The 23,491-nt window shown below is 21.9% G+C and overlaps 8 protein-coding genes and 1 non-coding gene across 13 annotated transcripts in view; 5 read left to right on the plus strand and 4 right to left on the minus strand.

The window, feature by feature from the left end:
- Positions 1-2,391, minus strand: part of SNF4Agamma (SNF4/AMP-activated protein kinase gamma subunit) — a 97,729-nt gene extending 95,338 nt beyond the window's left edge. The window contains exon 1 of the mRNA XM_086910943.1: positions 665-2,391. The gene's annotated coding sequence lies outside the window, so the exon portion shown is untranslated. The remainder of the gene's footprint in view (positions 1-664) is intronic.
- Positions 2,392-2,403: 12 nt separating this feature from the next.
- AsnS (asparagine synthetase) lies at positions 2,404-5,827 on the plus strand. The gene is made up of 10 exons (XM_012484771.3): positions 2,404-3,164; positions 3,272-3,415; positions 3,506-3,631; positions 3,716-3,952; positions 4,018-4,192; positions 4,274-4,503; positions 4,574-4,701; positions 4,828-5,117; positions 5,189-5,423; positions 5,505-5,827. The coding sequence occupies exons 2-10, from the start codon at positions 3,290-3,292 to the stop codon at positions 5,671-5,673; spliced, it is 1,716 nt and encodes a 571-aa protein (XP_012340225.1). The 5' UTR covers positions 2,404-3,164; positions 3,272-3,289; the 3' UTR covers positions 5,674-5,827.
- Positions 5,828-5,986: 159 nt separating this feature from the next.
- On the minus strand, positions 5,987-6,059 carry TRNAR-CCU (transfer RNA arginine (anticodon CCU)). Its single transcript has one exon. It is a non-coding gene; the product is annotated as a tRNA-Arg (tRNA).
- On the plus strand, positions 6,017-9,493 carry Pgant35A (polypeptide N-acetylgalactosaminyltransferase 35A). The gene is made up of 7 exons (XM_003692340.4): positions 6,017-6,378; positions 6,558-6,906; positions 7,091-7,772; positions 7,884-8,001; positions 8,072-8,560; positions 8,652-8,783; positions 8,864-9,493. The coding sequence occupies exons 2-7, from the start codon at positions 6,558-6,560 to the stop codon at positions 9,023-9,025; spliced, it is 1,932 nt and encodes a 643-aa protein (XP_003692388.3). The 5' UTR covers positions 6,017-6,378; the 3' UTR covers positions 9,026-9,493.
- A 469-nt stretch (positions 9,494-9,962) lies between these two features.
- LOC100863400 (transcriptional adapter 1) lies at positions 9,963-11,926 on the plus strand. Its single transcript, XM_003692341.4, has 5 exons — positions 9,963-10,437; positions 10,658-10,694; positions 10,769-10,978; positions 11,060-11,572; positions 11,658-11,926. Exons 1-5 carry the CDS (start codon positions 10,367-10,369, stop codon positions 11,787-11,789), a joined length of 963 nt encoding a protein of 320 aa, XP_003692389.3. The 5' UTR covers positions 9,963-10,366; the 3' UTR covers positions 11,790-11,926.
- A 220-nt stretch (positions 11,927-12,146) lies between these two features.
- carmine (AP-3 complex subunit carmine) lies at positions 12,147-14,480 on the minus strand. Of its 2 annotated transcripts, XM_003692342.4 has the most exons (9): positions 14,253-14,480; positions 13,845-14,029; positions 13,526-13,760; positions 13,287-13,446; positions 13,077-13,190; positions 12,840-13,019; positions 12,609-12,767; positions 12,451-12,501; positions 12,147-12,384 (listed from the first exon to the last, which is right to left on the minus strand). In XM_003692342.4, the coding sequence occupies exons 1-9, from the start codon at positions 14,285-14,287 to the stop codon at positions 12,250-12,252; spliced, it is 1,254 nt and encodes a 417-aa protein (XP_003692390.1). In that variant the 5' UTR covers positions 14,288-14,480; the 3' UTR covers positions 12,147-12,249. The 2 variants fall into 2 exon arrangements, with proteins under 2 accessions (XP_003692390.1, XP_086767097.1); XM_086910971.1 differs by lacking the exon at positions 12,451-12,501 and having other exon boundaries at positions 14,253-14,410.
- fws (Conserved oligomeric Golgi complex subunit 5 four way stop) lies at positions 14,432-18,461 on the plus strand. 2 transcript variants are annotated; one of them, XM_003692444.4, is made up of 14 exons: positions 14,432-14,731; positions 14,820-14,912; positions 14,996-15,120; positions 15,265-15,484; positions 15,565-15,707; positions 15,781-16,047; positions 16,167-16,287; positions 16,345-16,462; positions 16,541-16,681; positions 16,801-17,181; positions 17,251-17,376; positions 17,444-17,552; positions 17,628-17,849; positions 17,925-18,461. In XM_003692444.4, exons 1-14 carry the CDS (start codon positions 14,692-14,694, stop codon positions 18,114-18,116), a joined length of 2,298 nt encoding a protein of 765 aa, XP_003692492.3. In that variant the 5' UTR covers positions 14,432-14,691; the 3' UTR covers positions 18,117-18,461. The 2 variants fall into 2 exon arrangements, with proteins under 2 accessions (XP_003692492.3, XP_086767090.1); XM_086910964.1 differs by having other exon boundaries at positions 14,593-14,731; positions 16,345-16,446; positions 16,603-16,681.
- LOC100867397 (uncharacterized) lies at positions 18,254-20,804 on the minus strand. Of its 3 annotated transcripts, none has more exons than XM_086910968.1 (9): positions 20,766-20,804; positions 20,169-20,326; positions 19,831-19,953; positions 19,640-19,760; positions 19,457-19,562; positions 19,251-19,385; positions 18,806-19,152; positions 18,508-18,730; positions 18,254-18,430 (listed from the first exon to the last, which is right to left on the minus strand). In XM_086910968.1, exons 2-9 carry the CDS (start codon positions 20,257-20,259, stop codon positions 18,278-18,280), a joined length of 1,299 nt encoding a protein of 432 aa, XP_086767094.1. In that variant the 5' UTR covers positions 20,260-20,326; positions 20,766-20,804; the 3' UTR covers positions 18,254-18,277. The 3 variants fall into 3 exon arrangements, with proteins under 3 accessions (XP_086767094.1, XP_086767093.1, XP_012340290.2); XM_086910967.1 differs by having other exon boundaries at positions 20,660-20,797; XM_012484836.3 differs by having other exon boundaries at positions 20,169-20,802.
- Positions 20,805-21,259: 455 nt separating this feature from the next.
- On the plus strand, positions 21,260-23,420 carry LOC100864588 (putative phosphatase phospho2). Its single transcript, XM_003692349.4, has 2 exons — positions 21,260-21,768; positions 22,073-23,420. The coding sequence occupies exon 2, from the start codon at positions 22,073-22,075 to the stop codon at positions 22,805-22,807; it is 735 nt and encodes a 244-aa protein (XP_003692397.1). The 5' UTR covers positions 21,260-21,768; the 3' UTR covers positions 22,808-23,420.
- The last annotated feature ends 71 nt before the right edge of the window (positions 23,421-23,491 follow it).

Below are 23,491 nucleotides of genomic sequence, written 5' to 3' on the forward strand. Positions count from 1 at the left end.
GTGATTACAAAAACATTTACACATAACTGAATGTGTAACAGCTCATAAAAATAAAAATAGAAAATTAGAGCTAATACGCTTCATATGAAACATTTCGTAATTTTGATTTACTTAGTACTATATATATACTATATATATAGTATATATACTATATATATACATCTAAACATTATTTGTTCGAATAAATATGAAAATATAAAATAAATAACTATAACTAATTTTCGAATCCATGATATCAAAGCCAAACATGATTTATACAGTATTTATATTATAAATTTATTCCAAACATATCTAATTTTTGTCATCTAATTAATATTATGACTCAATCGCTAAATTGTATCAAAAATGATTCGGCTATCGAATTACAAAAATTAATTGACATTAAAACATTAAAACATATAATCTATTTTACTAAATCAATTACTTACTTCAAAATCATTTCATAAAAAAATGAATAATATGTTATAAAATAAAAGTACGTTACGTTTTATTTTTAAATAATTTAAACTGAACTTTGATATTATAATAAGTATATATAATTTAATTATTATTAAAGATAGAGATTAAATAAGATTAAAAAAAAAAAATTAAGAAAAAATTTTATAAAATGAAATGTATTAATTAATTATTTTATTTTTACACCATTGAACATATATGTATTTACCTTGATACGATGCGTTGTACTGTTTAAAATTTTTTAGCAACGATGTCGTTAATTTGTGTAATAATCGTTCTTGTTGCTGCTATGGAAAATAATCGTTGCGTGCTTTCCCAATAGCTGCTTTGCTAGTAGCAATGAAATTGTTAATATCAAAAAGCGTTTCACGAATTATGTATACACACACTGGACAAATTTTTCACCATTAAACTCTGTACACTGTCGATAAATAGATAATGGCACAGTGTGTTTTCTCTTTTCCAAGACCGAAAGATTGTTAAGTACCAATTATTATTTTAAAAACCATAAAAATTAACTTCATGTATTCTCCAGTTTATTTCATTGATAAAAATTAAAGTAGTACAGATTTCGATCTATGATAAGTACTTTGTATTATTTGCATTGAGGTTAGGTTTTTGCATTAAGTACAAAAATGATGTAAACTTTTAGATGATATTGATAACAAACCCTATGATTTGTTAATACATGCCAATCATATTTTTTTGTCATTCAGTTGTATATATTTTCTTTTGGTTTTTTGCATATAAATATAAATTAATAAAGTCATAATTCCAATATTCAATGATTCAATAATATTATAACTGATTAAAATCAGATTTTATTTTATTTTATTTATTTTGTCAAATTTTATTTAATTCATCGTATTACGTTATCGAAAAATCATCTTATATCATTCTCATTTGTTGAACGCATAACGCATAATCATCAAACTGTTGAAAAATTTACAAATTTTCTTTTCTAAAACACTTCCATGTATTAATCGATTTGTGTTTGTAAAAATTTTCGTTACACCAAAAAGCGCACACAAATATATTGGATTTGACCTCTTGCAATGGCGAGCTTCGTCTCCTCGTTTCTTCACCACAATGAATGACGTTTATTGCTCTTTCTCAAAGATAGAATTCGAGCACTTGTTCAACATTCGTAAGAAAAGCATTGAAATAATTGAGACGACAAGTAGGTATCTGTCTCCTTTTGAACTTGTCATTCAATGATGGTATGTTGACACTTAACCTAAGCGCGTCGTAAAAATGCCGAACGCACCACCGTCTTCTTGAAAATATTCGTCGCTTTTAACCTTGAAAATACAAGTTTTAACATCAAACTTAAACTTTACATTAAGTACACGGTAAGTAACGAACGTCGACGATCCTCGATATCGTTTCCACCGTGAAAAATGATTCGTCACCAAAAACTTTTTCGCCAACGATTATTCCATTTTTGCAAATATGTTAATCACACTCTTTACACCGGACGGATAAATAAACCACGAAATAAGGATATTTTATTAAATAGCCGAGGCTATGGTGCCGCGTTATAGGCCATGAAGCGGCCGGCACGCAAGAAACCGGTGGCAGTTTCAAGAAGCGTACACCCCCGATCGCACATCCTTCTTGGAGCCCTGGCGAGAGCCAACTGCTCCATGCACTTGTATGCCAACATTCAAGGCGGTTCTACAAGTGACCAGCTGATTGAATAAACGATCTGGACGTTTGATACACACACGATTCAATTATCATGTTTTCTATATAAACATGATTTTTATAATTAAGTATGAATTGATCAAATTTCAAATATGTATATTATTAGAAAAATAATCTGTGACAATCGAGAAATTAAATAAAAAAAGAATAAACGGAAAAGAGGTATTGCGATCATATCTCTTTCTCGTCTTTAATATAATCGCCACTTCATATTACCAAATTTTTAGATGCATTGGAAGAGGGCACCACTAACTACAAACGATATATGAACATGTTTGATTATATAGTTTTTTAACAAATATTTGCCATAAATAAAAAAAAGATAAGGCGAAGATAACTGTTTAACAATTTAATTATCTAATACATTACTTAATTAAATTAAATAAAAAAATTCTATCTAATATCAAAAAGATTTTATATAATATGTTAAAGTACAAATGTGTACAATAAACATATTTTAGAATTAATTTTATTAAAATAAATAATTTTAAAATATACTAAGAATATAGACATTTTGACAAGATAAGAAAGTAATATTTTTCATTTAAATTAATTATACTGTTTCTTATATTTGTAATGTGAAATTAATTTTTTAACTATATAAAGAATAAAGAAAAATTTTTATTTTTTTAAATTTATTCCAATATCTTAAATTTTTACTATGATATTTTCAATAATTTTGTGTCTATTATGGAAAAATTATATTGCAATTACAAAAGATAAAATTAAAAAATTGAAAATGTGTTAAAATAATAAGATTTGTTATCTTTGATAATAATGAGGTAAAATAAAAAAATAAAATCATCAATTATTCTGAAGTTTATATTTTGTGCATTGGCATATTGATAACGAAATGTCATAAATATTACATCAGAAAACTGTATGAAATCGTATATTGCACAATATATATGTACGTGAAATAACCGCTCACGTGTCCATTTGCTGTTGATGTTCACGATTGCAATTTTACACACAGTATAATACAGTATAATAGTAATAACGTAATGTATTCTTTATTGTTTTTGATACTTTAATCTAATATTTATTTAAAAAATATTTTAACTTCTTATGTATAATAAATCAATAATAATTTATAATTTTTTTATAGGCTAATATTATAAGTAAAATGTGTGGAATTTGGGCTCTTTTTGGATTAAATGTATCATCTTTAAGTAATATTTGCAATAATTTTGAAAAAATAGCACATCGTGGTCCAGAAGCATTTAAACTTGAATTTGATTATACAATTAAGGTATAATTTTATGAAAAAAATTTTAAATAATTATATTTTTATTAATATAATCATACTATATAAATAAATTTTTACATTGTTCATTTGTAGAATAGTTATTTTGGATTTCATAGATTAGCAATTATAGATAATCTTTATGGTATGCAACCAATGAGACTTCATCAATATCCACATTTATTTTTATTATGTAATGGTGAAATTTATAATTGTAAAAAGGTAATATTTCTCATTGTTTATTTAAAAATAATTTTAATTTCATTTAATCATTTTACTTATTATATAATAAATTGAAATTTACAGCTTGGTCTAGAACATGGATTTACATATACTACTCAATGTGATGTCGAAGTGATAATACATTTATATGTGCATCTTGGTATTGAAAATGTGACCAAGATGCTTGATGGAGTTTTTGCATTTTGTTTAATGGATATTAAAAATAAAAGAATTCTTATAGGTAGAGATCCCTATGGTATTAGGCCTCTTTTCAAATTAAATTCTGATGATGGACAATTAGCAATTTGTTCAGAAAGCAAGGTATCAAATTAAATGATTTATTTTTATATAAAATAAATGCATATAATATTGAAATTTTTATTTAGGGACTTATAGAAATAATTAAAAATATAACTTCAAAATGGACATTAAAACCATTTCCACCAGGATATTATGAAGAATATGAAATTTTAAATGATGGTAGAACAAAATTATTAAAAAGTGTAAACTATTATCAACCTGGAGACAAACCCTGTTTTCAAGCTTTTATTCCTTATAATAGTTTGTTGAAACTGTACTTATTATGTAATATAGTATTTATAAGTCTAAATGAATGAAATAATATAATAAATTATATTTCAGGTTTGAATAATACAGATATACATGGAAATATAAGAAAATTACTTTCAACTGCTGTTCAAAAAAGATTAATGTCTGATAGAGAAATTGGTTGTTTATTATCAGGAGGTTTGGATTCAAGTTTAATTGCTGCTTTACTTGTAAGACATGCAAAAGATGCAAATTTATCATATAAAATAAAAAGTTTTGCAATTGGTATGGGAGATAGTCCAGATATTATTGCAGCTAGACAGGTTAAATAATAGTTTTATATTATATTTTGATATATTTTGATTAATAATTAAATATAATGATATTTATTAGGTTGCAGAATATATAGGAACTGAACATCATGAAATAATCTTTTTTCAAAATGATGTAATTGATATTTTAGACAAACTTATTTATCAGTTAGAGACTTGTGATATTACTACAATTCGAGCTTCTATTGGGTAAATTATATTTTACTGTGAAGTATTTTATAATTATGATAACTTTATAAATAATAATTAACATAATAAATTTTATAAATAAATAATAATTAATAATTATAGTAAATATTAATTTTATTTTCATAGTATGTATCTTGTCTCAAAATATATCAAAGAAAATACAACAACAACTGTGATATTTAGTGGAGAAGGTGCTGATGAATTGGCACAAGGATATATTTATTTTAGGGATGCACCAAATCCAATAGAAGCTCATAATGAATCTGTACGATTATTAAAAGATATATATTTGTATGATGGTTTAAGAGCAGATAGAACAACTAGTGCATTTAGTTTAGAATTACGAGTTCCATTTTTAGATATTCAATTCACAAATTATTATTTATCATTAGATGCTGCTTCTAGACAACCTCAAGGTATGATGTTATAAAAAAAAAAATTAAGAAGATTAAGATTAATAGATTAAAGTATAAATTGTTCAATGTAGGAGGAATTGAAAAATATTTATTGAGATCTGCATTTAATGATACAAATCTTTTACCATCAAATATATTATGGAGGCATAAAGAAGCTTTTAGTGATGGTGTAACATCAATTAAGAAATCGCTTTTTCATGTTATATATGATATTGTAAATGCTCATATATCAGATGAAGAATTACAAAAAGCTCATTTAAAATTTCCACATTGTACTCCAAAAACAAAAGAAGCTCTTTATTACAGGTGTAATATTTATATATTGTTGCAATAGTTTTATATTTTATAAATTAATATTAGTATTTAATAAGCATATTAACATTTCAGAAAAATTTTTGAGAAATATTATGAAGGACAAGCTGAAAGTTTTGTACCATATTTTTGGATGCCACGATGGATAAAAGGAATTTCTGATCCATCCGCAAGATTTATTATACATTATGCAGCAGATGTAAAAAATAATCAAAAAGAAAATGAAACGAGATTAAAAGTATAAAAACTAAATAATTTAAATATATATATATATAAGTTTGTAATTACTTTATAAAAAAAATTGTAAAAATGTAATTTGTAAAAAAAACTGTATATTATATATTATTTATGTTGTAATACAATAAACATTTTAATAATAAGATATTTATGTAAATATATATGATTATTTTATTTTTATTAATTTTTTTATTAGATTTTTGTTATTAGAAATAATATATAATTTTTGTTATTATATAGAAATAATATTATAGAAAATAAACATTGTAAATATTATAAAAATATAAACATTGTAAAAAAAAAAATTAAAACGTATAAATTACCCCTGGTGGGACTCGAACCCACAATCCCCGGTTTAGGAGACCGATGCCTTATCCATTAGGCCACAGGGGCTGTTGTATAAGTTTTCTTATATCTTTAAATTACTATACAATTAAAATTAGAAATAATTAAAAAATCATATTAATAAATATATATTATACAAATACTATTTTTTGACATTTATTATAATTATTTATATTTATTATTATAAATACGTATATCACAAACTAATAAGAAACAATAATTAGATAATAGTAGATATTATTGCTAAATTCCAAGATGGTGACATGTATTTTATAGTAAAGTTACTGTATATTTTTTTCAACCTTAGAATGCAATTTAATTAATTAGTTGCAATTTAAATTGGATTAACAAAAATATATTCTGTAAAGTAAGTTAGAATATATGTAATATTCTATTTATTTTTAAAATAAGTTAAGTTTTAATAAAATTAATATTCATATAACTATATATATAATATATATATAATTAATATTCATAATAAATATATAGTAGAAATGAAAGATATTATATATTTATAAGTTCTATTTACTTTTTAAAATTTTGTAGATGATGTCAACAAGATATATTTCATTTATATCTGGAATAGTAATAGCCTCGTTAACTTGGACTTTTAGTTTATATCTTTATTCGAGACTATCTCAAAATACTAACACTGTCAATCCAACAATGATAGTGTTAGAAAATTCAAAATTAGGAAAAGAATTAGAATTTTATCATAATATATACACTAATAAAGATTTAAGATTGCATAATAATTTAATTATTCATCATAATAAAGAAAATGCAATACATAAAAATACTTATAATTTAAAAGGAAATAACTTTAAAAATAATGACAAAATGTTACAACAATTAGGATCTATATCAATAAAATCTGCTGTTACATTAGAACAAGGTATATTTAAAATATATTAAAAAATTAATTTTTAATTTTATATAATTATTTGTTTTAATTTCTCAATATATTATGTTTTAATGTTATTATTTATCAAATATTAATATCAAATATAATTATTTTTATTGAAATTTTATTTAATTTTTAAAGAATCAACCTAATTTCATTGAAGATTTATTTATAGGTTTAGATGAATTGGGAATGATTAAAAATTTAGATGATCAACGAAAACGAGATGAAGGATATAAAAATTATTCTTTTAATATATTAGTGTCAGATAATATTGGATTACATAGAGAATTACCAGATACAAGACACAAATTATGTGAAATACAAAAGTATTCTTCTAAATTATCAAATGCTAGTATTGTTATATGTTTTTATAATGAACATTACATGACTCTTTTAAGATCTTTACATTCCATTATTGATAGAACTCCTACATATCTTTTACATGAAATTATTTTAGTAAATGATTGGAGCGATAGCAAAATTTTACATGAAAAAATTAAAATATATATTGCTAATAATTTTAATGGTAAAGTGAAATATTTTAAAACTGAAAAACGAGAAGGTTTAATCAGAGCAAGAATATTTGGTGCAAGGAAAGCAACAGGAGAGATTTTAATTTTCCTAGATAGTCACATAGAAGTAAATAAACAATGGATAGAACCGCTTCTCTCACGAATTGTTTATTCAAAAACTATTACTGCTATGCCAGTTATTGATATTATTAATCCAGATACATTTCAATATACTGGTAGTCCTTTGGTAAGAGGTGGTTTTAATTGGGGATTACATTTTAAATGGGATAATGTACCAATTGGTACATTTGTGCATGATGAAGATTTTATAAAGCCTATAAAGTAAGAATACATATATATGTATGTATATATATATATATATATATATATTAGATATATTTAAATTTATAATAATATTCTGTTATGTACATGTTAGTAATTGTTACTAAATAGATCTCCAACAATGGCTGGAGGTTTGTTTGCAATGAATCGAGAATATTTTACAAAATTAGGAGAATATGATGCTGGTATGGATATCTGGGGTGGTGAAAATCTTGAAATATCATTTAGAGTAAGTTAATAATCATTTAATCATATATTGTTTAATTTAATAATAATTTGTAATAAATTTTTTTTTTCAGATTTGGATGTGTGGAGGAAGTATTGAATTAATACCATGTTCAAGAGTTGGACATGTATTCAGAAAAAGAAGACCATATGGAGCATATGATCAACATGATACAATGTTAAAAAATTCATTACGAGTAGCACATGTTTGGTTAGATGAATATAAAGATTACTTTTTACAAAATATTAAAAAAATTGATTATGGTGACATTACAGAAAGAATAAATTTGCGAAAGAGATTGGCATGTAAAAATTTTGCATGGTACTTAAAAGTAGTATATCCCGAATTAACTTTACCAGATGATAATAAAAATAGATTAAAAGATAAATGGGCAAAAATTGAACAGAAACCAATACAACCTTGGCACTCTAAAAAAAGAAATTATACTGATCAATATCAGATTAGATTATCTAATTCAACATTATGTATTCAAAGTGAGAAAGATATTAAAACAAAAGGTTCCAAACTTATTTTAGCACCATGTTTAAGAATTAAATCCCAGGTAATTAAATATAAATAATAATGTTCTTTAATTTGAATTGATATTGTTAATATTAGATTTTTAAAATTTTTTAAATTATTTCAATTTTTAGATGTGGTATGAAACTGATAAAAGAGAATTGGTACTTGGTCAAATGCTTTGTATGGAAGGAGCTGAGAAGATTCCAAAACTTGGAAAATGCCATGAGATGGGAGGCAACCAAGAATGGCATCATAAAAAAACTGTATTTATTAGTTTCTTGATATTTATAATTAATTTATATATATATATTACATATATATTGAATAATCATATCTTCTTTAGAATAATACACCTATATATAATATGGCAGCTGGTACATGCTTGGGAATATTGCGAGGAGCAAAAGATATTCAAATTATAATGGATTTATGTACTAAATCAAATACAAATTCAATATCTTGGGATTTGGTACACTTTAAAATATTTTTAAAAGAAATTAGATGACATCAGATAAAATATATAAAATAAATATAGTTATAAAAACAAACTAAAAGAGCAGCTCTCTAGATCAAAATAAAAGCAAAGAATTAAACTCATAAATTTTTATGGACATTTGTGATGTAAAATAGGTTATTGTAAAAATTTTAGAATTTTTATATTGTTTTTATACTATTTTACATTATAAGAATAAAATGATATGTGATTAGTGATCAAAATGTATAAAAATAATGAACGAACTTCTTTTTAAAAAATTTTAAATATATTTTAGTTAATTTTAAATATATATTTTCAAAGTAATGCAATGTTCATTATAATTAATATTTTTTTAATCAAGAAAAGAAATTAATTTCTTTTAAAATAATATGTTACGTTTAAAGTATATGTTATAATCGTATATTTCTATTTGTATATATATGTTCATATCTTTGTATTCATTCTTTACAAATTAAATAAAATTAATATATATCCTTATATTATTTTATTATATAAGTATAATTTATAATTTTGAATAATATAATATTTATATAATTTAAATATTTTTTCAAATTCATGTTAAACAATATAAACATTAAAAAATATATATAATATATATGTGTAAAATATAATAATAATAATGATAAATATATATAATTTATATATATATATATTTCTATATATATTATTTTTATATAAAAATAAAAAAATCAAATTGTTTTGATTGATTATGTATTTTACTATATATTATATTAATATGTACAAGCAAATAAAACTTCAAATTTTAAAATAAATTTAAAAAAAATTTCTAGTATGTTTATTCTGAATATATAACAATGATTATGAATCCAACCGATCAATATCATTTATTTATTAAACATAATATAATATAGATATAAATATTGTTATTGAAATTTAAGAAAAGATTTTTTATTCTTGTTGATTTCGTTTTGATAATTAAATTAATAATTCATATATAAAAATTTTGTTTTCAGTCGATATTTCAGAATACGAAATACAAAATCCTATAAAATCACATATCTATTCTGCATGTTATCTATGATTGAATGTATAATATATAATATACATATGTGTATAATTACTTTATATATCAATATAATAATTAGTATTCAGTGTTCAACATATATTAAATATATTAATTCTTTTTAAAGAAATTAATTATTATTGAAAGAAAAAAAAAATTAATTTATATATAATCTTATAATATAAAATTTTATTAAAATACAACGCTTAATAGCATAATTAAATTGAAGATATTGTAGTAAAAATAAAAATAAAAACAATAATTAAAATTCAAAAATTATTCAAATTAAGAATATTTGGTTATAATATTTGAAACTTATTTCAAAAATGACAACTTCAAAAGAATTAAATTTAGCTAGAAAAAGTCTTGTAGCCTCGCTTGGTGAAAATGCAAAAATGTAAAATATATATTTTAATTTTAAAAGTGAAATAAAAATTATAAATTTAAAATATTTGTATAATTTTAGTTATAAATAAAACATTAATTCAGAATTTCAAATAATTTTAAAATTATAATTGTTTCAATTTCTTATTTATTTCAATATTAATTTTTTATTTATTATAAAAAAAAATTCTTAATTTTCAAATATTATTTAAAAAATTTTATTTTGTTGACAGATACTTTGAAAAGATGAAGCTTTGGTTTCAAATGAAGGTGCTATTATAAAACTAATATTTTAAAAATTTATAATTATTAACATTATCATTTATAAAATGTTATAATTGTAGACAACGAAAGAAGAATTTGATTGTGAAGCACGAAATATTATGACAGAAGATCAAGTTCATCTTCATAATGAATTTCTTCTTTGTTTATTTAATAAAGTTAGAGGTTTAGCTGCTGCAACACCTACACGTAAATTAGATCGAGATAAAGCTATAAAAGAAAAGAGATTAAGATTAAAACGTAAATACAAAACTGATAAATCAAACTTTGAGGTATAAAATAATTATTAGTTTTTATATAATTAATGTTGGATATATAAATTATAATTTTTTTTATATTTGTTTTATATTTAGCCTGCAGATATGTATGTTGAAGTTTTAAGTCAAACATCATCACCTGTTGGAGATGAGCCTATTGGAGCCAATCGTTCTAGTGCTCAAGAACTTGTTTTGCCAGATAGAACTTTTGTTTTAGCAAGATTAATGTTAGCAGCATGGGAAAATAATATGGATGGAGCAGAAGAAAATACTGCACATATAGTTATTGCAGCTACACAGATTTTTTTAAAAAATATACTTACAGCAATATTTACAAGAAGAAAAGGATATGCTATTAGAGATGGTTCATTTATTTATAATATTGGAGAACCAGTACCTAGTTCATGGAAAAGAAATTCTACTCATATATTAAAATCATCAGAGTATACTGCAACAGAAATAATAGATCCTTATGGTCAAGTCCCTATGATAAAACCAAATATTGAAGAAGCAGAACAAGCTACAGCTTTTGCTTATGCATGTTCTCCACAAATTATTCCACCTTCATTAAAACCTGTTAATACAGCTGATTTACAATATACACTAAAGGTAAAAAAAAATTATAATTATTAAAATTATTTAAATATATAATATGTAATATTTTATAGTTTTAATATCTTTTTATTTTATATAGATTTATAAAAATCTTGTTAGCAATCATACTATATATGCAACTAATATGGAACGTTTATTTACATATTCTACACATCCAACATGGGAAGATCTTGAAGCTAAGAAATTATCATGTCATCAATATATAATATAAATAACTTGTTCTTATATAAATAGATTACACTTTAAAATAATTATTTAAAATATATATAAACTAAAGATTTAGATTTATATTTTGTAATAAAATATACTTTGTTAATAAAATAAATTGTAAATTAATTAAGATAATAATTATAATCTTTTCAATATTTTTTTTCACAAATTTTATGTTTATTTTCTTAACTATAAATATTTTTTTACTATTTTATTATTAACATGATACACTATGGATTAAAAATATGATTAAATTTGATTAAATTTGAAAAAATATGATTAAGATGAATATATTTGTCTAGAGATTTATAAAATATATAAAAATTTGATATATTATGTAATATGAATGAAAATCGAGTTTATTTTATAAGGTTTTATTTTCAATTATTTATATTTTTATAAAGTTTAAAATATGTATTTAGTCTTAAGAATGATATGAGATATTTTCACATTATTTTTATTTACATTCTAATTTGAAATTTTCCAGCTTTAGTAATATATTTAACGCCTTTGAATGGTTTATATTTTTCTCCATACATATCTAATCGATTAACTTTTAAACCAGAAACTGCTAATTGATTGATTGTAAAATGAACCTAAAATAAAATAATTTTTTAACTTTATTCTATGAAATAATAATGTAAAATATGAAATATCCATACATTAATTGCAGGATTAGATTCCATTGTACTTGCAGAATTTTGAACAGTAATCTAAAAAATTATTTTTTTGTAATTTCTGCATATTTCTTTAAATTTCAAAAGATATAATTTATATTTTATTATTATTATATTATTATTATTATATTTTATTATTATACCGAGCCTCTTAAATTAGGTAGTTTAGAAACATCTATTCTTCCAATATCCCATAATAGTATTTTGCTAACAGGGTCAAATGAATATTTTCCTTGATTTGGAGTCAGTGTACAATTTAAAACTATTTTTGGCATAGGAATTTCTAATGTTACATTTTCCACCTAAAATATATGTAATGTTTTTTAAATTTATATTAATTTTCATATTTTAATATAGAAATAAAATATACATACAGTTCTGCCAATGGTTTGTTTTGGTCCAACAGTTATATCTAATCTGCCACCTCCTAATTCTTTAAGGCTTATATTATGCCTTACATATATTGGAATTGCCACAATACTTTGTGATCCTATATGATAAGAAAGAAGACGAAAATTACCATCTGGTGGAATAAAAGAAAGTATTCGTTCAGACTGAAAAAAAAAGTTTTGTTAATAAATTAATAAATTTAAATATTTACTTATTCTTACCTCCCATCGTTTGAATCTAACACAAGGATGAAAACTAACATCATCAAATAATCTAGGATTCATGAAGGAAAGTGTTAAATCTGGCATACCACTTAATTTTATACAACAGTCAATCTATAATTTAAACAATATATTGCAAATATTCTTATCAATATATAATTAATATTTTTAAAATTTATTAATATTAATAACATTAGACAAAAAACATACATAGCCTTGAATTTCTGCAAATACAGTTGCACCAGTTCTATCAATAATAGCATCAACTTCTTCCACAACATCAAAGTATGCTTCATTATTTGTATATTTAACACCAGTACGTCTCCAAGGAACATTAGATAATTGTCCACTTGGTAATGTTGCACTAACACTATATATTTATACATATATAGAATTAAATATAACTTATAATTTTTATATTTTCATTTAAATATATTTAGTTAACATACTTAGATTTTCCTGTAACAGTATTCGCAATAGTTCTTAATATATTTGGTGGTTTAATAAGTTCTTTCAAGATATTAGATTCTGTGGCTAATGGAAAACCATTGTCCAACATTTCATCCAATAATTCATAAACAACCACATAATTTTCTTTTATAATAGTTTCTGTACATTCACTAAAATAATCTTCAAAAGTATCTACTACTCTATGTAAAAATTCTATTACGAATAATGGTGGAACTAATACAAAAATGTAAAACAAAAATAATATTTAGAATAGAATTTGTAATTAATATAATTTTTCATTTATATTTTAATAAATACCTTCCGTCATACATACTGCAACAAAAAACATATTACAACGATATATACTAATAAGATAATGATGAGGTGTAGCTATTACAGGTGGTGTATCTTCAGGAGATAAAACTCTCCTTTGTTGATCAAAAAAATAGTCACATAATGATCGTGCCACGGCACTTTTCCAATGCTTTTCCATAAAAACATCTCTAAGAATAATATTAATAGATATTAATATTTAATTTTATTTAAATTAGAATTAAAAACTACTAAAATAAAAAATTAAAAATATGAAATATTTTTTAAATATGAATAAAAACTTTGAATACCATACAATAAACATATACTATATATTATAACAAAATCATATAGACATTTAACCAAATACTTATAAAATATTAAATATACATTTTTCTTTTGATTTATGCTTACCCTGACGAATTAATAATAAAAAGACTATGTATCATTTTTTATAAGAAATTATTTTACACAAACCAATAATGTTTTAAAATATTTAAAATTATTTGTCAATTTTATATTTGATATTCTACATATACTTGACATATGGTTCTGTATTTACAAATTATACTAACACTCGTGCATCATGAACCTATATTTATAAGCTGCATGCTGCATGTAACGAAGAAGATAGCTAAATGCAGAAAAAGATATTTTTATCAGTGAAATCTTGGCGTAAAATAAGCATGAATAATAAAATACATAATAATCAATTAGTATAATAAATAAATATAATATTTAAAAATTAATTAAAAATAAACTGATTACAATTTTTATAAAATTTGATTACGATAAAATAATTATTAATTATCTTTTATTTTAAATTTGTACTTTCATTATTATTAATTCGATAATGGAAGAAATTACAAGTTGGAAGGATATAGAAAACGATGGTAATTAACATATGTTATATATTATTTACATGTCATTCTTTTAATTATAAAATTGAAAATATTCTTTTAAGTGTTAATATTTTTTCAGACTTTTTTAAACAATTTTTTAATGATGAATCTAAGATGAATGATATTAATCAAATGCTATCAGTAGCACAACAAATAAATAAATTAGGACAGGGTAAATAAAAAAATTATTTCTCATTTCACATCACAATATTATAATATATATAATATTACATATTATATATTTTTTTGCCATAGCTATTGAAATCTTGAACACAGAATTACAAAAACAAGTATTAGCTAATCATGAAGATTTATTATCACAAGCAACTTGGGTAGAAAAATTAGAAAGTGTACTTTCAATAATGCAATTACATGTTCAGGTATGCATGTAATATAAATGCATTCTTAAATATGAAAAAAAATATAAATTATTTTGAATGAAAAATATATTTTATTTAATTATTATTAGTTATTATACATATATTCATTATTGATATAGATATTAATAAAAATTTATATTTTAGAGTCTTTTGTCAGCTGTAGAACGTTTACGTGGAAAAATTATTGATCCTTTCAATAGAATTGAGACTCAGACAATTGTCTTAGCAAGACTTCATGAAACTTCTGATTTGTTACGAAGAGTAGCCAGAATGCAACATTTATCAAAACGTTTATGTTCTCAAATGACAAATAACATGCAAGGTCCAGATATTATAAAAGCTGCAAATAGTCTTCATGAACTTGGTATTAATTTATTTATAATTTTTATTTCATGACATTGTAAAATATGTTTATAAGAGAAATATAATAATCTAAACTTATAGAACATTTGATGATGGATACAGATTTAAATGGATTAGATGTTATTGCTGATGATCAACAAGTTGTAAAATCTCATAGAACAACAGTACAGAGACTAGCAACTCATACTTTAGCTCAAGGATTACAAACAATGGATAGAACTAAAGTATATAAATATATATTTTGTATTAATTAGATATTATTATCTTTTATAATTATTAATTATAATTTGCAAATAGATTAGTACAGCTGTACAAGTATTTCAAAATCTGAGAATTGTAAATGGAGCTATAGATAATGTTATAGATACTGCCTTATCTGAAATAGAAAAAATTGCTACAGAATCATTAGATGTAACTTTAACAACAAATCAAGATCTTGGAAAAAGAGCAGCACCTGGACGTGCTGCTATTCCTTCTCCAGGATCTTCTGGAAATTTACGCACTCGAATTTGGGAAAATCTTGAAAGACTTTTTCAAGATACTCTTTATACATATTGTTTACAAGTAATTAATAAACATTTATTTTACATTTTTTTGAATTCTACTTAATCATAAAGAATATTATATCTTCAATTGTATTGTTACAATGCATTATCAGTTGTATTATGTATATTTTATTTTAGATTGAATTATTACAAAGAATACTATTAGAACATCATACAAAGGGATTAGATGAATTATCACAAAAATTTTGGAATAGTGTGAATTGTCTACTTTCAAAAGTATTAATTGAACGTACACAAGGTAAATATCAATCATATTAATTTTTTAATGAAAAATTTATCTTATTTATATTTTAAGGATCATCATTTGTAAAACAAGCATTAGAAGGCGAATATCCAAAATTTTTAAGAATATTTCTTGATTTGAGAAAACGTTTAAAGGAGCGATCACAGAGTATTGGTATTTACAAAATTAAGTAAATAGAAAAATATTTAATCAGATTTATTATCTAGCTTACTTATGTAATGCAAATAATATATTTATATTTTTTTAGTCATGATATATTATTACCATTTGAAAATGCATATTTATCTCGATCAGTATCACGTTTATTAGATCCAGTACACACTATGTTTTCTGGAGAAGGATTACCAACACAAGATGAAATTGATGGTCTTATACGAACAATAACAAAGTAACTTAAAATAATACATATATTCAGATTCAACTATAGCTTAACTCAATAGATAATCACACTTTATAATTATTATAACTGTTATATTATATCAATATTAATATCAAACTTCATTACAGTGAATTAAGTGTGTCATTGGTTGATGATGGTCTTTCAACAGTAGTTGCTCGTAATGTAGGAAAAGCTATAAGATTATTTTGCTTAAAATGTGAACAAGGATTACTTGTGGGTGGAGAAGCTAGTCAAGTAATCGATTCTCCAACCACTGTTCAGCAGACAAATGTATCTCTTGCAAACCTACTCTATTATCTTTCTACTCAAATAACTCGTGTAATAGCAAATTTATCTGGTCTCCCATCTGAAGGAAGTTCAATAATTTTTATAGCTCTTAAAGAAATAGATTTATTAACAAAAAATATATTATCGCCATTATTGGCTTCAATTAATGATGCGATTGAAAGTATTATTTTAACTATGCATGATGATGCAGAATTTCGAGAGTAAGTGAATATGTTATTATTTTAAATAAAAGATTAATTTAAATATATATATATTTTTCTTTTATACAGTCCAAGTAGCCCATTAGGCAAAGAAATTAATTGCTCACTCTATATGCGTGAATTGCAAGGATTTATTTTACGTTCTGTAAATACATTTCTTATTCCATATAAAAATCAAACAGTAGTTGCTGAATGGTAATCAAAAAAATTATTACAATTTTTATATTATATTCTAAATGTAATACAGAAATTGTTTTTTTAGTTGTAAATCTGTTGCTTCGCGTTGTATTGAACTTTTTGTAAGACATGCTTGTTTATTAAGACCATTAACTGATTTTGGAAAAGCTAAACTCATTATTGATTTTAGTCAGGTATGTTAAAATATATAGAAAATTGAAATTATATATTATATTTAAGTTTAAATTTTTTTATTTTTTTATTTTTAGATAGAAATAGCTGTTGCTTTATTATGTAGAGGAGGACAATTGGGATCATCAGAACAACAACAGTATAGAACATTGCGAGCATTAAAAGCATTGCTTCCACTTAATGCAGATGAAATTGTACAAAAGGTTTTAGAAGGAGAAGGAGATTGTGGCGTACCTCCTTCTCTTGTTCTTTTACATTTATTTTCTATTGCTCCATCTGAATTAGAATCTCCACATCAGGTATGAAAATATACATATATATATATTTATTTATATATTTTTTCATTATTAATTCATTGATTGTTATTAATATAGAGTACAGGTTGGTCTGTAAGCCGTTTATCTCAGTGGATGGATAAGCATCCAAATGAAAGAGATCGATTAGCTTTTTGTAGTGGATCATTAGAACGTTATCAATTAACAGTTAGACAACAGAATCTTCCAACATTCCATCCATTATTTCCATTAATGAAAAAATTAGTCAATTTAAATGAACAAAATTTGTGAAATTTATACTACATAAAAAATACATATATGAATTTTAATAACTATTTTCTATATTCATAAAAAATAATATTATTGACAAATAATTTATTAGTGAAATTGAAAAAAGAAAAAATACTAAAAAAAATTATATATAAAAATTTTAAATAAATACAATTGTATTTTTAATGATGTATCAATTTTTGAATGCAAATTGTTTTAGATACATAAACTCCCATAATTAATGTAATACTTAAAAACATAAGCCAATTTATTTTATATTTTTTTGGACCAATATATGCTGCTGGCATACCAATATCATTACTTTTTTCTTGAATCTATATTAATAAAATATATGTTATCATTTAATTTGAATGTATTTGAATGTACTAAATAGTATCTTATAATACCTTACCTTTTTAGAAAGTATTTTTACTTGTACAAGTTCTTTTTTCAAAGAACTAAGAATTTTTTGAGTCTTTTTAAGTTCTTGCTTATAATTAGATATTTGTTTTTTAGTTAAATATATGTTTTCATTATTTGCTTTTAATAAACTATTTTTAATATACTGAAAACTAGAACCAATAATAGCAATTTGTTTAGATACTATACCTAATGAAACTACACCATCATACAATCTGAAAAATAAATATACAATCAAATTTTTATTATTAAATTTTAAAAATTATAGTATTATGAAATAAATAACGTACGTATAAGGTAATGATTTATTGATAATACCAATACTTTGTATACTCCATTTTTTCCTATGAAATTTATGAAGACATTCCATAAATTGAATTCTATGTACATTAATATCCATTCCTAAATGATATAAATCGTTTTCAGTTAACATTAAAAATTCTGTAAGTTTTATTCCTTGAAAAATATAAGTATATTGTTCTAAACCCATTCCATGTAAAATTGTAAATATATCAAAATCTACAGTTTGATTATTTATGTTAATTAACGATGGAAACATATCTTTCCAATCACATATTTTAGATATTTGATAAGTAGGTACCATTTCTGCTTCATCAAAGTTCAATAATGATGATATCTATAATGGTGTATTTGTAAAAATATTTGTAAAATTTGTAAAAATTGTATTTTATAAAAATATTGCATTTTACAATAAGATACCATATTTTAACTTACTTTATCATATCCTTTCATAGAAGCTATGTCATTTGCAGTTAAATCATTGAAGTCAGTTAATGTGATATCTGCTCTATTTTCTATTAATATTTTGACTATTTCTGGTTTATTAGCTATTGTTGCATACATCAATGCCTATAAAAAATAAATTATTTATAATTTTATTGCTATTATAAAAGATTGCTATGATTGTTAAAAGAATTTACAGTTTGTTTTCTATTGTCATATGCATTAATATTTTTTACATATTTAATTAATTCTAGTACAAATTTTAATTCTTGTGACATACAAGCATACATTAGAGGGGTTTGTCTGTAAAATATTAAATAATTATAAAAATGATTAAAACATCAATATATTGTCTGGAAAATACGAGATATAGTTAATACCTTTGTTTATTGCTTGCATTTACATTAGCACCTGCTTCAATTAATATTGTTAAACATTTTATACGTTGTTCTATTGTTCCTTTATTAGAACTGCATAATGCCATTAATGGTGTATAACCATCTAAAATTTTATATTATCATTACATTATAAAAAATAATAAAAAACGTATTCAAATTGAAAATATAAAAACCTTTATGCTTATTGACATCAGCTTTATTGTTTACAAGATATTTAATAACTTCTAATTGTGCACTAGATGTAGCATACAGAAGTGGAGTCCATCCATTGTATAAAAATTTATTTATATCATATGCTATATATAATTGCATAAAATTATTTACAAAATATATTCAAAATATATTTCAAATTAAAATATTTTAAATTATTATAATATAATATTTATATATATTTATATTCATATTTAGTATATAAATATAGTATATATATTATTTAATATTTAAAATATTATTATCTTAAAATTTATAATAAAATATTATAATTTATATAATTAATATAAAGAATAATTACATTCAAGATATTCATTAATAATTTCTAATTGACCCATTGTACATGCATTCATTATACGATATTCAATCACTTTTTCCTCATCAATATCCATATCTTTATATTGATAAAATATTTCGTTTTTCAATACTAAACTTTTTTGTACATAAGTACAATTGTTTCTATGTAATACGAAATATAAAATATTAAATATCTTGTTATTGAATAAAATTTTATTTCAGATTAATACAACATTAATTATCGTAATAGACAAATATTAAAATACTGATTAAAACTTATATATTTCTTCAGAAAAAATATTATCACTTTTCATTTTGCTATAAAAAATTTGAATAATTCTTATACATGTTATTTATTATTTTATTAATACTATAATGATATATAATTACAATACTATAATAATATATAAGGTTATATATTTTTAACTTAACTATACAGTCTTAACTATATGTTCGAAAATGATTTAAATTTTATGTGCATATACTATGAAATACCATTAAACATATATTATTATGAAATATATTATTATTAATAATCGAAAGAAATGCCAAATCTGGTTGATTTCAGTAAATTTAACATTTAAAAAAATACGCTCTTTACATTGATTATCGCATCTCTAGATAATATCTTTAATACTGGGTATCTGTGAAAATAAATGTACTTGGCGTTCTATTTTGATCTTGTGACTTTTTGATATTCAATTTAGCAACAATACTATATATAATTTATATTAACTCAATTTAATTTTTAATATATGATGAAAATAAATTTAATTAACCAGAATTCGAATTTTTACTATGTTTATATTGTGATTTCCCTCAATTCGGTGAAATATTTGTTTATAATAATATGTATTTTCATCGAAAATGAATGAAAAAATTATAGCAGAGTGCAATAACATATATAATTTGGCAAAATGTGATATATTTATATTAATTAATTTTTATATTATTTATGTCTAGCATAATTATATAGTGATAAAATATTAAAATCTAAAATAAAAATTTTTAAATACATATAATTTATTGATTATGTATAAATTACATAGGAGATAAATACATTTTTTTAAAAATAAGCAATTGAATTTTATTACTATTCTTAAATTTTAAAAATGAAAAATATATAAATATATAAATAGTTATAATAATATCTAAATAATAATATCTTAATTAATTAATTTTATAATAAATTTTATAAATTTATTAATAAGAAGTGATTAATTATTCACAAAATATTATATAAACATAGCATTAAATAAATAAATGTATCAAAATTTAAGAAAGTAATAAGATATGTAAAAAATATACAATATTATATTTAATATATATTATACGTTTATATAATATATTTATCTATATATGAAAGAAGAAACAACGAATTTGCATCTATTATTTATTATCTTGCTTAATCTTTAAGTGTCAGTTATCTATTTATTGGACACTTGCTAAAAATTTAATTGTAGGTTATCCATTTATATTTCGTACTGCTTAACCTATGTTAGTCATCTGATATCTGATACAGAATCCGGTTGTAAATTTTTTCTTATTTATAATTTATATTGTTAAATTAACAATTTTATGTATGTTTAAGAATTTATCTAATAGTAAGTAAAATATATAATTCATAAGTAACTACATAATATATTCAAATAATATTTATCATTAAAATAATATTTTTATAATTATTTAAATATAAATATTATATTATACAACATTGTACAATTTTATTTAATATTAATAACAAAAATACAAATTTCATCTTGAACATTAAAAATTAAACAATGAAGAAAAAATATAAAAAAACATTCAAAATTAAAAAAAATATTACAAAAAAAATTTTTTTTAAATATTCAGATTGAATAATTGATTAAAATCGCGTGCATTTATAATCTATTTGAATTTTATTAGATGCATCGATCTATACTCGTGGCATTTGACTTTGATCATACGATTACCGATGATAATACTGATATCGTGGCTCGAAACCTGTTACCTAAGGAAAAAATAACAGACAACGTGAAGAATTTGTATCGTTCTAGTGGTTGGATCGCATATATGACAAAAATATTTGAATTGCTCCATAGTAATTCCATCGATATAAAACAAATCAAAACTGCTATCGTTAATATACCTCCTGTATCGGGTATTGAAACTCTATTAAAAGAATTATATGTTCGAGGGTACGAAATTATTATTATTAGTGATTCAAATACATTCTTTATTAATGAATGGTTAAAAAACAGAAATTTAAATAATATTATTACTCAAATATTCACAAATCCTGCATACGTCGGTGATGATGGTATGATAAAATTAGACATGTACCATGTTCAAAATTCTTGCAAATTGAGCACTGTTAATTTATGTAAAGGACAAATTTTGGAAGATTATATTAAAAAAAGAAACAATGAAAACGTATATTTTGATCGAATAATATACATCGGAGATGGAAAAAATGATTTGTGTCCTATTTTACGACTTTCGGAACGTGATATCGCATTTCCGCGAGAAGATTATGTACTTATGAAAATATTAAATAGTACTGAAAATAATCAGATTCCAAAAATAAATGCACGTATATTTCCATGGAACGATGGTATACAAATTTTAAAAAAATTAGAGGAAGAAATTGGATTTTCTTAATCTTTTTTATAATTTAAAGAGTAGTATGAATAAAATGTTCATATTCTTCTTATATCAATTAAAGATCAAATAAGTCAATAGGTTAAAATATTTATACTATTATTAGTAATTAATATGTGATTGATCTTACGATTTTCTTCAAAAATAATATATATATATACATATGACTTCTCTTTTTCTCTTTTTTCTTTTTTTTTCCATATTGTTTTAATTTGATAGAAAATTTTGACGACATAATACACAAAATAAAAATAAAATAAAATAATAATAAAGATTCAATTATATTTAATGATACTATTGTGTACTATTTAATATATCTTTTTATGTAAACATCATTCTGTGTATTTTATATAATGAAATTATATTATTTATATATGCAATGTATGCGATTTAAAATTAAAATTTTAATTATTTAGTAAGAAAAAGATTCATATGAAATTTTATAATTATTATTTATAAATATGTATAATTCAAATATGATAAACAATATAATTTAATAATGATTGAATTATGTTAAAAATATTTTTCAAAAGATTACTTTTAATACAAAGTGAAAATTTAAATTATATATAAAATGTAAAAACAAAAATAAATTAATTTATTATATAGAAAATAGAATATTTTCTGAAGTTCAAAACTTGAAAAAGTTAAATTTTATAATAATGGAATAAAGTATGATTATTT

Source organism: Apis florea, unplaced genomic scaffold, assembly GCF_048593485.1.
Source record: "Apis florea isolate Af1SG1 unplaced genomic scaffold, ASM4859348v1 contig_3203_pilon, whole genome shotgun sequence".
Taxonomy (NCBI): domain Eukaryota; kingdom Metazoa; phylum Arthropoda; class Insecta; order Hymenoptera; family Apidae; genus Apis; species Apis florea.

Excerpts from the sequence above, each read along its gene's own strand:
- LOC100867397 (XM_086910968.1), bottom strand. The coding sequence starts at position 20,259 with ATGGATATTGATGAGGAAAAAGTGATTGAATATCGTATAATGAATGCA. Across the intron at positions 19,761-19,830 it reads TGATGTCAATAAGCATAAAG|ATGGTTATACACCATTAATG; the intron begins GTTTTTATATTT and ends ATAAAATTTTAG. Across the intron at positions 19,563-19,639 it reads AATGCAAGCAATAAACAAAG|ACAAACCCCTCTAATGTATG; the intron begins GTATTAACTATA and ends AATATTTTACAG.
- fws (XM_003692444.4), top strand. The coding sequence starts at position 14,692 with ATGGAAGAAATTACAAGTTGGAAGGATATAGAAAACGATG. Across the intron at positions 15,121-15,264 it reads TAATGCAATTACATGTTCAG|AGTCTTTTGTCAGCTGTAGA; the intron begins GTATGCATGTAA and ends TTTATATTTTAG. Across the intron at positions 17,553-17,627 it reads TCATTATTGATTTTAGTCAG|ATAGAAATAGCTGTTGCTTT; the intron begins GTATGTTAAAAT and ends TTTTATTTTTAG.
- LOC100864588 (XM_003692349.4), top strand. The coding sequence starts at position 22,073 with ATGCATCGATCTATACTCGTGGCATTTGACTTTGATCATACGATTACC.
- carmine (XM_003692342.4), bottom strand. The coding sequence starts at position 14,287 with ATGATACATAGTCTTTTTATTATTAATTCGTCAGG. Across the intron at positions 14,030-14,252 it reads TTTATTATTAATTCGTCAGG|AGATGTTTTTATGGAAAAGC; the intron begins GTAAGCATAAAT and ends TATTATTCTTAG. Across the intron at positions 13,191-13,286 it reads TTGCAGAAATTCAAGGCTAT|ATTGACTGTTGTATAAAATT; the intron begins GTATGTTTTTTG and ends TTTAAATTATAG.
- AsnS (XM_012484771.3), top strand. The coding sequence starts at position 3,290 with ATGTGTGGAATTTGGGCTCTTTTTGGATTAAATGTATCATCTTTAAGT. Across the intron at positions 3,632-3,715 it reads AAATTTATAATTGTAAAAAG|CTTGGTCTAGAACATGGATT; the intron begins GTAATATTTCTC and ends TGAAATTTACAG. Across the intron at positions 4,702-4,827 it reads ACAATTCGAGCTTCTATTGG|TATGTATCTTGTCTCAAAAT; the intron begins GTAAATTATATT and ends TTATTTTCATAG.
- Pgant35A (XM_003692340.4), top strand. The coding sequence starts at position 6,558 with ATGATGTCAACAAGATATATTTCATTTATATCTGGAATAGTAATAGCC. Across the intron at positions 8,561-8,651 it reads GTTTAAGAATTAAATCCCAG|ATGTGGTATGAAACTGATAA; the intron begins GTAATTAAATAT and ends TTCAATTTTTAG. Across the intron at positions 8,784-8,863 it reads AATGGCATCATAAAAAAACT|AATAATACACCTATATATAA; the intron begins GTATTTATTAGT and ends TATCTTCTTTAG.
- LOC100863400 (XM_003692341.4), top strand. The coding sequence starts at position 10,367 with ATGACAACTTCAAAAGAATTAAATTTAGCTAGAAAAAGTCTTGTAGCC. Across the intron at positions 10,979-11,059 it reads CTGATAAATCAAACTTTGAG|CCTGCAGATATGTATGTTGA; the intron begins GTATAAAATAAT and ends TTTTATATTTAG. Across the intron at positions 11,573-11,657 it reads ATTTACAATATACACTAAAG|ATTTATAAAAATCTTGTTAG; the intron begins GTAAAAAAAAAT and ends TATTTTATATAG.